General features: G+C 47.8%; 1 protein-coding gene across 2 annotated transcripts in view; it reads left to right on the forward strand.

The window, feature by feature from the left end:
- Positions 1-12,849, forward strand: part of FRMD4B (FERM domain containing 4B) — a 138,123-nt gene that overhangs the window by 115,772 nt on the left and 9,502 nt on the right. For both annotated transcript variants that reach the window (XM_075513775.1, XM_075513774.1), the window contains exons 12-17: positions 5,754-5,830; positions 6,960-7,098; positions 7,631-7,772; positions 8,608-8,741; positions 8,829-8,948; positions 10,224-10,452. In XM_075513775.1, the coding sequence (XP_075369890.1) occupies positions 5,754-5,830; positions 6,960-7,098; positions 7,631-7,772; positions 8,608-8,741; positions 8,829-8,948; positions 10,224-10,452 (841 nt within the window). The remainder of the gene's footprint in view (positions 1-5,753; positions 5,831-6,959; positions 7,099-7,630; positions 7,773-8,607; positions 8,742-8,828; positions 8,949-10,223; positions 10,453-12,849) is intronic.

The raw sequence follows: 12,849 nt of genomic DNA on the forward strand, positions 1-12,849 counted from the left end.
CTGCTTGCTGTGGGGTGGCATGCCAAGATCCTGTCCCCAGTCTCCTCGGAATCAATTAGGAAAAGCATAAAAGAGGTCCCAGGACTTGCTGTTTCAAAACAGAGTAGATCTCCCTTTTATCTCTACCCCTGTTCTTCTCACTGGTGAGATAAACAATGCGTCGTCTTGTTTATGGAGCGTGCATGAGGGTATGAGTTGAGTTTATTCTGCGTTCAGCCAATATGTGGTGATCCTCTGAGGGATGGGAATTTGAGAAGGCAGCTTGCTGGATTTTTGACTTGTTCTCCCACTTCATTGTCTTTCTGTGGGCGACTCCCTGGTGATAAATGAACTATAATATCTGAAGAGAAGAACTAATCTTGCTGTGGTATTGTTTCAAATCTGCAAGAATTTCAATTCTACTGCTGGTTGTCTTGAATACATTATGTTCTCAGAAGTGTTTCTGTTAGCATATACTAGTTTTGAAATGGGTAATACTTACAATATTTTTCTTTTAATTCAAGATACACTAAGAGCTGATGCTGAAACTTTTCCTTTGCAGAAGACTGACTTAATGTAAATTTGCTGTCCTGCTTTGCTGAACGGTTCAGAACACAATGGCATTCGTACAGGCTTCTCAGCAGGCAGATCTAATTAGGCAGAGATTTCTTTTATGGTGTTTATTTCTCACCAAGAAGTAGTCATTAATTTAGATGTAAGATACTAAGCTCGCATAATTATTTAAAATAAACACAGAGCTGTTACAAGACTGCTCTGAAATTCAGTTCCTTTCAGATGTGCAGAAAGTTGCCCGAGTGTCACCTGCCCCAGAACACATGCGCTTTGGGACAGTTTGGTGCCGAGACATCTCTGATTCTTGTTAATGCCAATACCAGTGAGAACTGAGCAAAGATGGATCGTAATGCAGTAGAAAAAAATGCAATTGAAGAGGTTTTTAGAGGAATGGCTTAATATGTAAGAGATGAAGGATGCCTCCAGGTGAGCTCTGCCAATTTATGCTGGCACAGGTGGGAGCTGTCTGCTGCCTCCTCTCAGAACTTGCTGCAGGTGGGGCAGTTTGGCTCTCCTGCCATCTCCTCAAATGCCTTCCTCCGTGGCCAGGCATAGCAATTTAAAACAAAAAGATTCCAGTTGAAGGTAGCATGCCAGACAGCAAACTGCAGCGGAGGGGCTGAAACGCAGCCCTTCTTCCAGCGTTGCCGGCAGGGTGGTAATTTCCTTCATTGGGGTGGTGTGCGTTCCTGTGGGCAGAAATCTTTTATGTTTCCTTGGTCTGAATTGCCAGATTTGTCTGGAGATTGCCATTCCCAGCCAGTTCCTGGGATGCGGGTTGCTGAACCTCCTTACAGGCTCCACTGCTTCCCAAGGGAAAGGCTGCTGCGAGCACTGCAGCGTGGTTTGCACTTCCACACTGACCGTACCCGATGATCCCTTGGGTGGAAATTCAGAGATGCGTGTAATTGAGCTCTTAGTCAGAATTTGCCATCAACCTTAGAAACATTGCGGGTGCAACCCTGGCACGTGCTGTACCCGGGGCTGGTGCAGCAGTCCTTGGCCACACAGCCCCTGCAGCCAGCTTCTCCCCAGATTGAGGCTGATTAAGCTGATATTAAGGCTGATATTAAGCAAAGGGCCCCTGAGCAGCTCTCTTGCATGTCTCGCAAGGCAGGGGCTCTGCCAGCTCCTGCCTGCCGTCCTGATGGGGCAGTTTTTCCGAGCTAGCGAGCTCCTGCTGTCAGGCCCAGACAAACTTGCATTTTATTCAAAACTGGGTGCAAGACCAGCCAGGTAAAAAAATAGCTGCTGCTTTTATTAAGGTGCCTCGCTACTTAAGCAGTCTGAGCCTGCTTTGTGTCTCATTAGACTACAATTACAGCTCTGTTTGTATGGGAAAGAGGGTTAGGAGGGCGATATCTTTTTCTTCGGTGTTCTGTAGTATCTCGAAGAGGATCACAGTAGAAATGCAGGAAGCTTAAACTCCTGGGCTGGCAGAAGCAGCTGGTGGTAGGAGTCTGGCTGGTGCACAGGGGTGCCTGGGTAACGAGGGCTGATCAGGGAGCTTCGCACCTCCGCCTTCTCCAGAAAGACTCAGAAGACAAACCTTCTCCAGGCCAAATTCTACCTGCAGAGTCGGCCGGGCAGCCCCTGCTATGCTCAATGCGAGTTTTCAGGAGCCTTTAAGGATCTGGCAATCTAAATGGCTGGAAGGCTGTTAAGAAAACATTCATTAGCTCAGGTGGACCTAATCGTCTGGTTAAGGGGAACATACATTGCAAAACTTCCACAAAAACATTTTAATTATTCCTAATTGTTCTTCCAGCCCTCAAAAACCAGTTTCAGATTTCCAGATTATTTTTTTTTTTTTTACAACTCTTGTCTTTTAATATGCATGTAGTTCAGGTAAGATTGAAATTAGGAATGATTTAGAAACATGTCTATACAGAGTTAGGGAGTATTTGAAGGGAGCAGGAAAACTCTAGTGCAGTGACAGTTTCCCGAGTATTGCCTTTTGACCACAATTTAGAAAAATGTTATTTGAAGGAGTTTATAGAATTCCATTTGGTTTACTCTGGTTTATTCTTTATTACTTTTTTTTTTTTGCCCTTGTTTGTCTTGAGGCCTTTTTTTCCCTCTTGTCTTCATGAATCCAGACATGTTAGACAGAAACTTGTTAATATGTTCATTCATTATTATTTTTAAGTGCACCTATAGAAATATTATTACTCCACAACTTACTCTGAAGCTGCTCATATAATCATTGGTTGTTTTTTTAAGGACCTGACTGCAGGAGGGTTTGTCAGAGGAGTCGATCGCTAAGGAGCGTATATTGTTCTTAAGTGAGATAGCTTAAGGACAGGGCGCTTTTCAGTCCGTAAGAGCAAACGTGTGTCCTGTGTGCAGGGTTTCAAACACCACTTCCCCATCTCTCCTGCAGCAGGGCGGCGAGCTGGAGTTACCCCAGTCCTGCGTGTCTTTGGGCAAGGAGGCAAGTGTCTTTGGGCTGAATGTACCTGGCTGCAAATGCTTTGGGCACCCATCAGCTCCTTTTTGGGCTGGGCTGGATCTCACAGGGTGGGGAGGAAATGGAGCAAAGCTCTACCCACATCCTGAGGCAATTCCATGAAGGTTTCCTTACAAATGCAAAGGTTGTTTTGTTTGGTTTTTTTTTTTTCCTTCCTCCTCTTGGCACCACAGATGATCAGGGATGCGTCTCACCCGGGTCTGGCATTGAATTTGCACAGGCAGCTCCTCGTGGAAGGGTCCACCCAGACCCTTGGAGTGCTGGTGCGTCCCTCTGCCTGGGCAGGAGGCTGCTCGGGGTGCTGGGGCAGCTGCGTTTTGTCCCTGCCAAAGGTGACCCTCCTCACCCTCGCTGCCCCTAGGACAGGTGACTCCTTCTCCCGCAGCCCTCGGGAATGCCGAGCATGTCCGGAGGGGAAGAACCCAGAGGAAGTGATAAAGGGGACGGGGTGTCATCACCCGCAACCGATAAGAGGCAACAAGGCGGGTTTTTTTCCAGAGGTCATGTTTGAAGCACGCCCAGCGTTTTTACGAGCGTGGGAGCAGGGCAGCCGGGAACACGGGCCTGATGGATGCTTCTGGTCAAACCTGTTGCCTCTCGGGCGTGAGTCAACGCGGCGGGGCCGGGACGCGGCTGCCGCGGGGGCCGGCGCTGCCGGCAGCCCCCTCGCCGCGGCTGCTCCCGCCTCAGCCCCCGCGAGGCCTCGGGGTGCTCCGCGGGGGGTGCAGCCCCCCGGTGGAAGCCCTCTTCGGCCCTCGCCTCGGCTCGGCGTTCCCTTGATCCGAGGGAAGGGTGGGCTGGGGAGGCGGCGGTGATGTCAGGCGTGTGTCAGCAGCGGGAGGCGAGGCCGGGCGAGAGCGGCGCGGGCCCGGCGGGGCGGGGTGGCGCGGCGCGGTGCCCGCCTCTCGCCCCGCTCCTCTCATGCCGCCCTGACGCTTTCGAGAGGGGCCGGTGGTGCCGGGGAGAAGGGGCCGGTGCTGCGGGGAGGTGAGTGCGGGGAGGGCAGCCTGCACGCTGGGCTGCGCGGGGGAGGCAGGCAGGGAGGGAGGCGGCCGGGGTCGCGCTGGGTCCCTGCGTGGGGGAGCACCCACGGGCGCTGTTGCTCAGTGTGCGGACACGCTGCGTGAGCTGTTTTCTTGTTAATTTCTTTTTTTTTTAACGTATTTATTTAAAAGCTCAATGCTAAGTATAAAGAGGGCACTTCTGAAAGTAGTGTGGTTGGGCAGGGTGCCCTTAGTACAAAGATAAACTTACTTAAGCAGCAGAGTAAAACTTCCACGATCTTTTAGAAAGTGACTTATTAGTTTAAGTAAATGACATTTCCCCTTTGCTGCGTTTTTCATACAGCAGGATCTAATAATAAATTGTAGTGCTGGAAAGGAAAGTTTTAACTAAACAGAGGGAAAGGTCAATGAAAGAGCCAGGATTTTCCCCACAAACGCATGCATGGGGTTACGTTTCATTTACGATCCGTGTTAAGAATGTTTCAAACGAAGCATGGCGTAATACGTAATTTTGTACAAAACTTGGAATTCTTCTGTAGTCGGAGCACGGCGTGCCGGGTTTTGGCAGAGGTCAGCGGGAATGTCGCGTGTCCTGGGACTTGTGGTGTGGTGGCTGCAGCCTTGAAGGCTTTTGAAAAGCTCCTGTGGGGAAGGAGGGGGTCAGTGTAATGGCCCCGGCTGCCTCTGCGAGATCATTGATGTTGCAAGCTGATCTCTCCCACTTAAGGCTGGCCCTGCCTGCCCAGCCTGTGTGGAAGTGCCTCAAGTACCTCCCCGTGGGCTCTAGCTCTGGGAGGGAGCTGCCTGTAAACTACAGGTGCCTGTGCTGCTGCACTTGTGCACCCCGTCACCTTCAGGTGACATCCCTGGGGACACCCATACGGGTCTCCATGTGTGCCCACGCACCCTGGCACCGCTGGAGAGCGGGCAGGAGGTGGTGCTGCAGAAACCGGCACCGAGGGGCCGGGGAACAGCTCAGCCAAAGCTGGGCTGAGAAGATGCAACCCCTGATGGATCATCCCCAGAGGGTGGCTAATGCTGGTGCAAAGGGAGAGAGCAGATTCCTATGAAATTCTGATCCCACGGGTGCAGCTGCCCAGCCCTGGTTGACTTTGATCTTTTCTCCCAGCTGGCACTTTACAGGAAATCTGTGGTTTCCTTACAGAAGTATGCGTTGTGGGGTGGCTTCCTCCTGTAGCTGCTCTTTCTCTGTACATGTTGTACCCCTGCTCCAAAATGTCATACTGAGTCTCTCACTCAGTGTCTTCAGAAGAGAAAGGTCTTCGTTTTCCCCGAGCTGCTGCCGTTCCCTGGGGATGTTCTGACTGAGGGAAGAGACCATAGGTGTCTATGCAGTTACTTTGTATAGAGATTTTTGTGTTTAATCAGAGAGAAAAGGACTTTAGCTGTCCTCCCAAGATCTGTGTGAACTTCTAGCAGTGAAATTAAATTGTTATTGGTGGAAACGGATGTTGTCACAGGCAAAATCCTCAATTTGCAATGCATTGTCTGTAAGAGTGTGAAATTACTTGAGGGGCATCCTATATATTTATATTTATATTTATGTGCTTATTTTAATGAATGTTATGAATGTTGTTATTGCTGAGTCCATGCCTTAGCTGCAGATACACAAGAATTGTAATTTGCTGAAATTGTATAACCCTGGGGGGGAAGACTGGTGATTCTTGGAGTGACAGTGTTCTGCTTCTCTCTCCCAATTCTCCTAGCTATTTCAATGGAAACAGCTGGAAAATCTCTATTTCCGTGAAAAGAAATTTGCTGTGGAAGTACACGATCCCCGCAGGTAAGGGTGGAGGAGGCAGTTGTAGCAGCGGGGTGATCTTTGCCCAGACTGGGGATTCATCATCTCGTGTTAATGGATGGGGGTGGGAGGTGCCTCTGAGTTCAACACAGACCCGAGTTTACTCTGGGCTTTGCAATACTGAGCCTGATCCTGCGGCTGGCAGGACAGACCAGGGCTGGATCCGGTCTGCAGGTGATGGACACGTAGTGCTGTGATGTTGCAGAGGGAAGGTCACAACCATAGTGAGCAACCTGGAGCAACTGTTGATGTGTTACAGCTCTGGGTGTCCTTTCCTTCTCTCAAATTGCCTATGGTGTCTGCCAAGGGAGTTCTCGGAGCAGAAGGAGGACTATTTGTCATGGCCAAATTTGCTCACTTTACAAAACCCTGCCCGAAGAGGCCGCTGCAATGTACCTTTGCAGCAGGGGACCCAGGAACACAGCCAGCAGGGCCTGGACATGACTTTCTTGCTTATCTTCTGCTCTCCCCTGCCTCGGCAGCAATGCTCCCTCTGCTGAGCTTGAGCCTTCAGGGGCCCGAAGGAGCACTGCCGGTTAGGGTGGGAGCTCACCCACAGGCTGCTTTCCTGTGCCTTCCCCTGAAGATCCCTCCCAAGAAGAAAGAGCCTTTGCCCAGGGTGGATTTCTGACTCCACCTTCCTTTCTGCTTCTCCTGCTGCCATCCTTTCTACTTCTGGCACAGGACCGCTGTGCCTCTCAGCTGGGCCAGGAGGAGCCGCAAGATGCCCTGCTGATCCCCCCAGGTCCCCATCCTGCCTGATCTCTCCTTCCAGGGTCCCATGGCAGTCTGCTCGCCCTTTCTAGGTTTATAGCGTACCCAACCATTGGTCTCAGCAGCACAACTGTGCTGCTGAACTAAAGGGACAGCAGTTGCTGCTGCTCCGTGTTGCAAAGCCCAACCAGGGGCTTTAACTTTAACTTTAACTTTGTAGAATGAAGGGAAGGTTAGGAGGGAGGAAAGGCAGCAGCACTGGGTGGTGGGGAGAAGGAAATCCGAGTTTTCACATCTCTAAAATAAAGGCTGAGCCTTGCCTGGTTGAGAGAGAGGTATTTGGGACTTTAAACCTCAAAGACCTGTCTTGAAATTGCATTTCTTTTCACCTCCTCAGAATTTCAGTGTCGAGAAGGACATTTGGTCAGAGTGGACTAGTAGTGCAAACCTGGTATGCAAATACTTCCCTGATCAAGTCCATCTGGGTGATGGCAATCAGTCAACACCAGTTTTACTTGGACAGAAAGCAAAGCAAAGTAAGTTGTAAGGCATTTTACTGTAGGCATACATTTCAACACCTTTCCTGTATATGCTTCAGCGTATTGTTGTTCCACGGATAAACTAGTCTCCAGAGAAAAAATACAAATTGTTTTTGTCAACTTTTTGAGTAGGCTATTAGCAACAGTATTGTAATTTGATCCATTTTAGCCTGCCTGCTAAATTCCATAGCCCTTAATTAAGGGCTATGGAAGTGTAATCACAGAAGAGGGGATTCTCACTTCTGTGTTTAATCTGCTTTTTCTTTTGTCTCCTTCTTGTGTTCACTTTGAACATGGTGCAAACAGCAAAGAGGTTTTTAGCTGGGAGACGGTTCGGGCTTTGGGGGCAGAGGGGAAGAGGAATGCCAGCGCAGCCCTGTGCACCGCGACTCCTGCGTGATGCTGTTGCTTTAGCCCTTAATTTTGTGGGAGATGAGGTGTGAAATGTCATCTTCTGTGATGCTGTGTCCTGAATTTAATTAGAGGTAACTCAATGAGGTTGAATTTTTTTTCTTTCAAACTCCTTCAGGCAAAAATTCCTTCAGCCAGAAGTTTGGATGATATCGCCATGGATCTGACAGAGATGGGAACACCAAAAGTTTCAAAGCTAGTGAGTTTGGAGGCAAAGAACCAGCTTATTATGGCTAGCAACGGCAGTTTGATCTCATCAGGTAATACTTCATGTAAATGCAAGGTAGTGAAGTACAGTGGGGCTTGTGTATGTTAAAAGGGAAAACAAAGCTAGCTGACAATAAATACAGTGACGTATGTGAAGGCATGTATTAGTTATGCATCTGAAACAGTAACATCAGTGGTATAATCTTCTAGTTCTCCCCCCCCCCAACTAAATAAGGAAATAAAAATATGCTAGATGGATAAGCACCTGTATACTGTTGGTCCATGAATAATTTGATATCAGTTTACCAGTCAGTCCTTGAATGACTGTAAGTCTCATCAAAGTCCGAGGGAAATTTGATCCAGGCTAACTTTAAGCACCTGTACTAGGAGCTGAATTGCCTCAAGCTTCCTCAGAATTGAGCAGAGAAGATAAATGCTTCCAAATAGAGCTCAGCACTGGAGTGGACTTGAGATCTCTCCCTTGACTGTGCAGGAGGGGAAAAGAGGGGAGGTAGAAGCCTGGCTGCCACATGTGGGTGTCTCGAGGTGAAGCCCACGTGAGGAGCCTCAGTCTGTCTTGAATGCAAAGTCAAAGCTAAAATATCAAGTATATCATAGGTATCCCTAATACATTGATTTATATTCTGGGTGGTGGGGTTTCAGGGTGTATACTTGAGACTTATCATGCAGGTATATATATTGGGGTGTTTGAAAAAGTGCGGATTTCCTAAAAACCTGCTTGCTGGATGACATGAGAGTTGGACGTTGCACTTTGAATAACATGGTTTTTTGCTGGACTGGACTGCTTTGGGGACATCTCCGCTTACTTGACCAGAAAAAAATGGCTTTTATCTGCAAATCCTCTGATACAGAGAGTGTATTTTTCAGGCTCTCAGGATTCAGAGGTCAGTGAAGAACAAAAGAAGGAGAAAATCAGGGAACTAAAGAAGAAAGAGAAACTCCTTCAGGAAAAACTGCTTCAGAAAGTTGAGGAGCTGAAGAAAATCTGCCTGCGAGAGGCGGTGAGAACTGCACCTTACGCTGGGGTCGGGCGGGCAAGAGCCCTTCTCTCCCTCAGACCTTCACATGCAGCCCTCTCTGTTCCCCAGGAGCTGACGGGCAAGATGCCCAAGGAGTATCCTCTGAGCGCTGGAGAGGAACCTCCCCAGGTCAGGAGACGTGTTGGCACAGCGTTCAAGCTGGATGACAACCTGCTCCCGAGCGAAGAGGTGAGCGCTGCACTTTGTTTTCACAGCAAAGGTGGGGTGGCCAGACCGGTGGCCAAAGCCGCTTGTAAATAATCCAGCTCTTCCCTGGTTGTTTAAGAGGAGGCAGCTGGGACAGTGACTTGCATAGGCTGGGAAATTTAGCCTGGTACCACCCTTATTTCAGCCGTACTCCCTTTGAAATGACCAGGAAGTTGGCCGTTTCAAAAGGCCTTAAAATCCCCTGACCTGAACACCTGATTTGGCCACACTGCTTGATTTTTAATGGATGTTTTAGTGCTAATTAGAGAAGAGCAGGTGCATAATGCCATTGGGCAACCCATGACTATGAGCTTTTCTCGAGCATTTATTTGTGTCGGGTTGAGACTGTGTTTGAACCCAGAAAGTGGCAGGAGTGTGCACTGTCCCCCTTGCAAAATCATCTGTCCGTGAGCATAGTTGTGTGACAGGTGACAGCAGGAGATTTTTCTCTGGCTTAATGCAAGTTCTACCTAAGTCAAAGCTTTGTATATTGCTCAAGAAGCTAATACGAACTTTGCTGGCAGAGACTGACTCAGGAGATATGGTAATTCAGATATATGCAGTTTCTGGACGCATACCATTCCTCCTCATTCCTCGTGAGATTTGTTAACAAGCTGTATCATCCAAATAGTAAGTAGGCGTTGGGCACTTTGCATCTGTCTTTCACCAAAAACTCGCTGCCCTGGCTTACAGTACTGGTGTAATCCACGTCTGCAGCAAACTGATGCTACTGAAACAAAATCCTGCTGACCAGATTTAATAACGTGTTGCTTAGCACCTCTGCAGCACCTTTCATCTGAGCCTCTCAAAGTTGTTTACAAACAATTAATTAAAGCATCCACCTTCCTGTTACATAGGTATGGTGATTTCAATTTCCATTTTTGTTTTCTCTAAAGCAGAGAGAGATTTTTTGAACAGACGTTTTCAGGCTTGGACTTGGAGCAGGAAGTTTAACAGCCTGCAGGTTGGCTTGTGTAACAGAAGGGTCTACACCTGAATTCAGGTGTCTCTTTTATGTCACCCAGGCTTGAGAACTTCAGACTTTTCTCAAGAGGTCTCACAATCTTACACTTGTCAGAGAAATAAGTTGTAAGGATTTCATATGCTTAGATTGTCTTGTTTATAAACTTTGGTATTTCTGTGTTTTGTGCTCAAGATTTCACTTCATTACCACAAAAATAGATCTTCTATCCAATAACCTTTGTTGATAATTTCTACCCAGAGTAGAAGCAAATAACTCATCTCACGAATTTGCAGGATCCCGCTTTGCAGGACTTGGAGAGCAATTTTATCATACAGCAAAAGCTGGTGGAAGCTGCAAAGAAACTTGCCAGTGAGCCAGACCTCTGCAAAAATGTGAAAAAGAAAAGAAAGCAAGAGTATGCTGATGCTGTAAAAAAGCTGCAAGAGATAGAAAATTCCATAAATGAGTATAGAATCAAGTGTGGCAAAAAACCAACCCAGAAATCAACGCTTACTCTACCAGGTGGGCAAGAGAATTCCCCGTGTTCTGATGAAAATGGGGGGGGAGTACTTTGGCTCACAAGTTTTGTTTACATTTCCTCTGTGTGATTTTTATCTTCTCCAAGGCAGTTAAGTAAGAAAAATAGAGATGCAATTCCTGCATCTGATACGACAAATGCACTGCTTATAGGCTGAGGGCAGAATAAGCTGCAGTTTTAGGAACAAGTGCAAACACGTTCCAGCACCAGGTAGAGACCGAAGGTGCTATATGTAGAAAGGCTGGCAGGAGCGTCTCAGCCGAAACTGGTGTGGTGTCTGAATTCATAGTGTCTTGAGCGCAGTTGTATGTACGAGCTGCCATGTGCAAGATCTCTCTCCCTTCCCTTCCGCAATGCTTCAGTTCTAGCAAAAATAGTGTGTGTGAGTTTTTCTACAGGATCGAGGAAATACGGATCAAAGACTGTTTCTTGATTAAAAATTACTGATTTCCAGGAAAGCGTAAGTGACCTTCAAGAGTTTATGCAGCAGATAGTGGCAAACAGATTTTTAACTAAATGCATTTGCCATTGATGAGCACAGTGAAAGCAGATACCCTTGCCCTCTCCATTCTGAAAGTGTGATTTTCCTAAGGGAGGTGAGATTCTTGCTGCTCCATAGGATAAAGCATGGAAACTTGCTAGTATCCAAGCCAACTGAAGGAGTTCGGCAGTAGTAAAAGCTCATAGGTATTGCAGGTTCTTCTAGTTTCTATAGTGAGTAACGGTTTTAGGACATGTTTTACTTCTCCCCTCTGTGGAAAATATATATGGATAATTGTTAATGTTTAATTGATTTGTTTTTTCCCCTTTGTCCTAGGGGAAATGCTGTTTTGTGAGGTTAGTGGGATTTTTCCTGGGAATTGCCAGGTGGGAAAGAAAATGCAAGATTTTTCTGCCATTTATATTGATACCCTCTTACTGACCCTTGAGATGAGACCTCTTGCCAATACTTGTTTTCCCTGGAGGAGACCCTTCTCCTGTGCACTGCCAGGTTTCTGTTGGGCAAACCTTCACCATGCCCCATTCCTGTTGAGAGCTTGGTTTGCATTCTTACCCAGCACAAACCACGGCAGCCATCATGACAAAGTGCTTATTCTGAAAAGTTGACGATCGTTATTTCACGTGGCTCAGCTAGTTCCTGATGGACAGAGATGAGGAAAACATCTGTTTTCCCAGTCTCTTGCTCACCAGGCTGGATAGTAATTGTGGGAGGCCCTGTATTACCTGGGACACGTGGCGTGTAGTAACACCCAGGAAGCTATCGAAGGGCAGCGAGAGCCCGGTGAGGCAGCCTCCGTGCACAGCCACTGCTGTTTGTTGCACGCAGTTTTTTGTCCTGTTGTGCAAACAAGCAACTTGGGAGTTAGTCCTTATACATTCAGCCCATCATTTTGCAACATTTGATGCGTGACATCCTTGTTTGCTGTCTGAGAAGGTGGACGCAGCCAGAAGGGCCTGGACTCTGTGTCTCGGAGGGTCTCCCTGCAGACAGGGACTGCAAGACAGCAAATACTTAGCCAGCAATGTTAGCTGCATTCTCTTCCAGTTCCTGGCTCTTGCAGTGCAGTGTGGGTTTTTTGTTTTTTTTTGTTCGGTTGGTTTTTTACCTGAAGCAGAACTGCCATCTGCTTCAATAACTGATTTTATGTGTAACCTTTTCACCATTGCTGACTGTACTTTCGGGCTCAAGGTACAGGGTTTCAGAAAGCTGAGCAGTGATGAGTCACTTGTGGCTGTGAACTTGGGGAATGACTTGTTGGAAATGGCGTGTTAAGTAGTAACATTGATTTATTGAATCAAACCATAGCTATTTTCATCCCAGCCCCCAAGGGACGGGAGGTGAACGACATACTGGACTGTCTCCTGCTCCCCATGTTGCACTCTCCCTTTCCTTTGCTTCCTCTGTAGCCCAGAGTTTCTTCCCCTTTTGCAGGGAACTGCACAGATTTGGGATTTAAATTCAGAGCTCCCCCATATGTCAGCTTTGCAGACCCCACATGAATCCAGCAGTATAGCTTTAGGCTGGCTTCCCCACCCACCCAGGTAGGCTTTTTTTCCTCCTTGCACTGAGCCCAGTTCCGTATTTCACCACCCCATGGTCAAATTCACGTGAATGAGCTCCCCTGAAGCTTTTTCCCAGTGTTGGATTGCAAGCAGAGCTGCAGCCCATCCTCGGTGGTCTGACGAGTCCCCTCAGGGCAGGGGCCAGCCCTGATGTTTCGCTGTTCTTGAAAAGCTGCTCTGTTTACCAAATTCTTGTAACCAGACCTCTCCTCCCAGCAGAGCACAACAGCAAGGGAGCAACGTATATTGCGTGTGCTCGTGATGACTGGTGGAAGAAGCAGGTGTCATACACGACGTGGCTGCCACTGTCGTCTTTT

This window comes from Mycteria americana, chromosome 11, assembly GCF_035582795.1.
Source record: "Mycteria americana isolate JAX WOST 10 ecotype Jacksonville Zoo and Gardens chromosome 11, USCA_MyAme_1.0, whole genome shotgun sequence".
NCBI classification, from domain to species: domain Eukaryota; kingdom Metazoa; phylum Chordata; class Aves; order Ciconiiformes; family Ciconiidae; genus Mycteria; species Mycteria americana.